General features: G+C 35.8%; 1 protein-coding gene across 1 annotated transcript in view; it reads right to left on the reverse strand.

Moving 5' to 3' along the window:
• Nucleotides 1–2,679, reverse strand: part of LOC103607438 (vacuolar protein sorting-associated protein 8 homolog) — a gene marked incomplete at its 3' end in the record, with an annotated part of 93,216 nt that overhangs the window by 49,191 nt on the left and 41,346 nt on the right. Inside the window, exon 12 of the mRNA XM_008591947.1 lies at nt 1,889–1,973. Coding sequence (XP_008590169.1) covers nt 1,889–1,973 — 85 coding nt within the window. The remainder of the gene's footprint in view (nt 1–1,888; nt 1,974–2,679) is intronic.

Below are 2,679 nucleotides of genomic sequence, written 5' to 3' on the forward strand. Positions count from 1 at the left end.
GCCTAACTTTTTAGAATTACACATAGAAATGTTAAGGTTGGGAAAGAAAACTTTCCCTGGACTAAATTCTCTGTTGTAGATAAAGAATTGTAACACAGCAAAATTGCTGGCTCTAAGGACAGATGTCGTTGGTGCAGCTAAACCTAACGATCATTGCTATGACAATTATCTTACTGTTCTTTTTGTAACCACCTATGGTCCTTTTCTGTAACTTTCTTGCTTGGAGAATGAATACTGAGAGAAAACCCTAGTTTGGGGTTATTTCCCAAGGAATGCTTCTCTCTTGAGGGTTCCTGGGAATTAACCCCTTCAGGGCCTCTCAGTGCTCAGAAGAAATGGGCTTTGAGTAATCCTTTGTGTCCCCATCACCCTGGGGGAGAGGTGACCAAGTTTTATTAAGTATTTAAGGGAGATGAGTATAGGCCATTCCTCTAACTATAGGTTTAAGATGCTACTGAATACTATGTTATAAGAAATTTCAAAGCTTAGTACAAAAAAAANAAAAAAAATGTTAAAGTAACAAAGTGTCAATAAGGAACAGTCAATATGCTAGATATCAATTAGTAATTTGCAAAAATTTTATACCAGGTATCTCTGTCCAGAATTAAATATGTCAATATTCTTTGTTCTCACCACAAAGAAGTGACAAAAGCATGAGGTGATGAGCACACTAACTACCCTTGACAAACTAGATAAATACCAGTGTTAGCATATTGTATCTTACTGCTCCATCAAATTCTGCATTGTTTCTAATATACCTAAGATAAATGTTAAAAACCTATGAAATACCATGGAAATATTAAGTTAAAAAATCAAAAATAATAAAACATCATTGACTGCTTTTTCACTTTCATATTAAAATAATTGTACAAACACTTCAAATTTACACATCAATTTCTACAAATTTTACTAACTTCTAGAATTTAATCAAAAGTCAGAAACTTTCATATTTAGGTTTTTGTTGTGTTATTTGCATAACCTTTCTTAATTAAAAAAGCAGCAATGTGGGAAAATTGGATATCCACATGCATACAAATGAGACTAGACCCCTACCACTCACCATATACAAAAATCAACTCAAAATGGATTAAAGACTTAAATGTAAAACCCAAAACTATGATACTACTAGATGAAAACATAGGGGAAATGCTTCATGACATGGGGCCAGGCAAGAATTTTTTTAAATAAAACTTCAAAAGCACAGGCTACAAAAGCAACAACAGACCAACAGGATGATATCAAACTAAAAAGCTTTTTTACACAGCAAAGGAAATTATTAACATAGTGAAGAGACAATCTACAGAATGGGAAAAAATATTTGCAACTACACATCTGACAAAGGATTAATATCCAGAACATATAAGGAACTTAAACAACTCAACAGCAAAAAAAAAAATTAATCTGATTAAAAAATGGACAAAAGAGGGCCGACCCTGTGGCTCACTCGGGAGAGTACGGTGCTGGGAGCACAGCGGCGCTGGGAGCGCCAAGGCCGTGGGTTTGGATCCTATATAGGGATGGCCGGTGCACTCACTGGCTGAGCGTGGTGTAGGCGACACCAAGCCAAGGGTCACGATCCCCTTACTGGTCACAAAAAAAAATTTTTTTTTTTTAAATGGACAAAAGACCTTAATAAACATTTCTCAAAAGAGGTTAATTGTTTTTCATGNAGACCGGTCCGCTCACTGGTTGAGCGCGGTGCGGGCACAACACTGAGGGTTGCGATCCCGTAGCTGATCGCGGTACGGGCACGACACCGAGGGTTGCGATCCCGTTACTAGTCACGAAAAAAGACAAAAAAAGAAAAAAAAATGTGTGACTCTAGTTATTTCTACTCGATGGGGGGGAACTGAGTAAGAAAAAAGAATAAAGCAGTCTCTTGACTCACCTCTCTCAGTGGGTCACGTAAGTAGCAATCAATAATTTTGTCATATTGGTGTTCTCGTTCATACATAAATTCACAAATTTGATAGCTAGAATGTACAAGGAAAAACTTCAGTATATCAAACAGGCAGGTGGTTATTAGCTTATTGTTTTGAGAAGTCTGCTTGGGCATACAGGTTAGTATTTTAAAAAATGAATACAATAAATGTGATTTCTACTGTTAAATAAAGTTTTAATATCTTGTCTACGAAAGCAGTTCTCTAAAGTTTCACAGCCTTAAAGGGGGTGCTTATGACTTGGATGAGACATCCTGTTCCTAAAAAAAAGATTTGTAATTGATCAAAAAATTTTACAAAGATTAGATGCTTTGGAAGCAGTGATTTACTGGATGGGTGAACACCAACAAACTCTCTGGACTCAAAATCAACTATTACACGGAACAGAACCCCATTCCAGAGTTTCAACAACTGGCAATAACACCCTAATTCATACCACCAGGAAAGTTGCTGATGAAACAGCTCTGAGGAATGATGACATCATCAGTCCCCACCTGAGATAAATTAAAAAGACTTGCCATGCTAAAATGATACTAACTTTGCTTTAACAAAATGTTTTTGTCTTAACTGTGAAACCTTAATCTATAGCTTTTGCTTTTTCTTTTTTTAAAAAATAAATAAATAAAAAGAGGATATGTGGAGCATACTAACATTTATAAAGCAAATGTATTTCACACGGCCTAACTTTTTAGAATTACACATAGAAATGTTAAGGTTGGGAAAGAAAACTTTCCCTGGA

The sequence above is a fragment of the Galeopterus variegatus genome, unplaced genomic scaffold (genome assembly GCF_000696425.1).
Source record: "Galeopterus variegatus unplaced genomic scaffold, G_variegatus-3.0.2 Scaffold7423, whole genome shotgun sequence".
Lineage (NCBI taxonomy): Eukaryota > Metazoa > Chordata > Mammalia > Dermoptera > Cynocephalidae > Galeopterus > Galeopterus variegatus.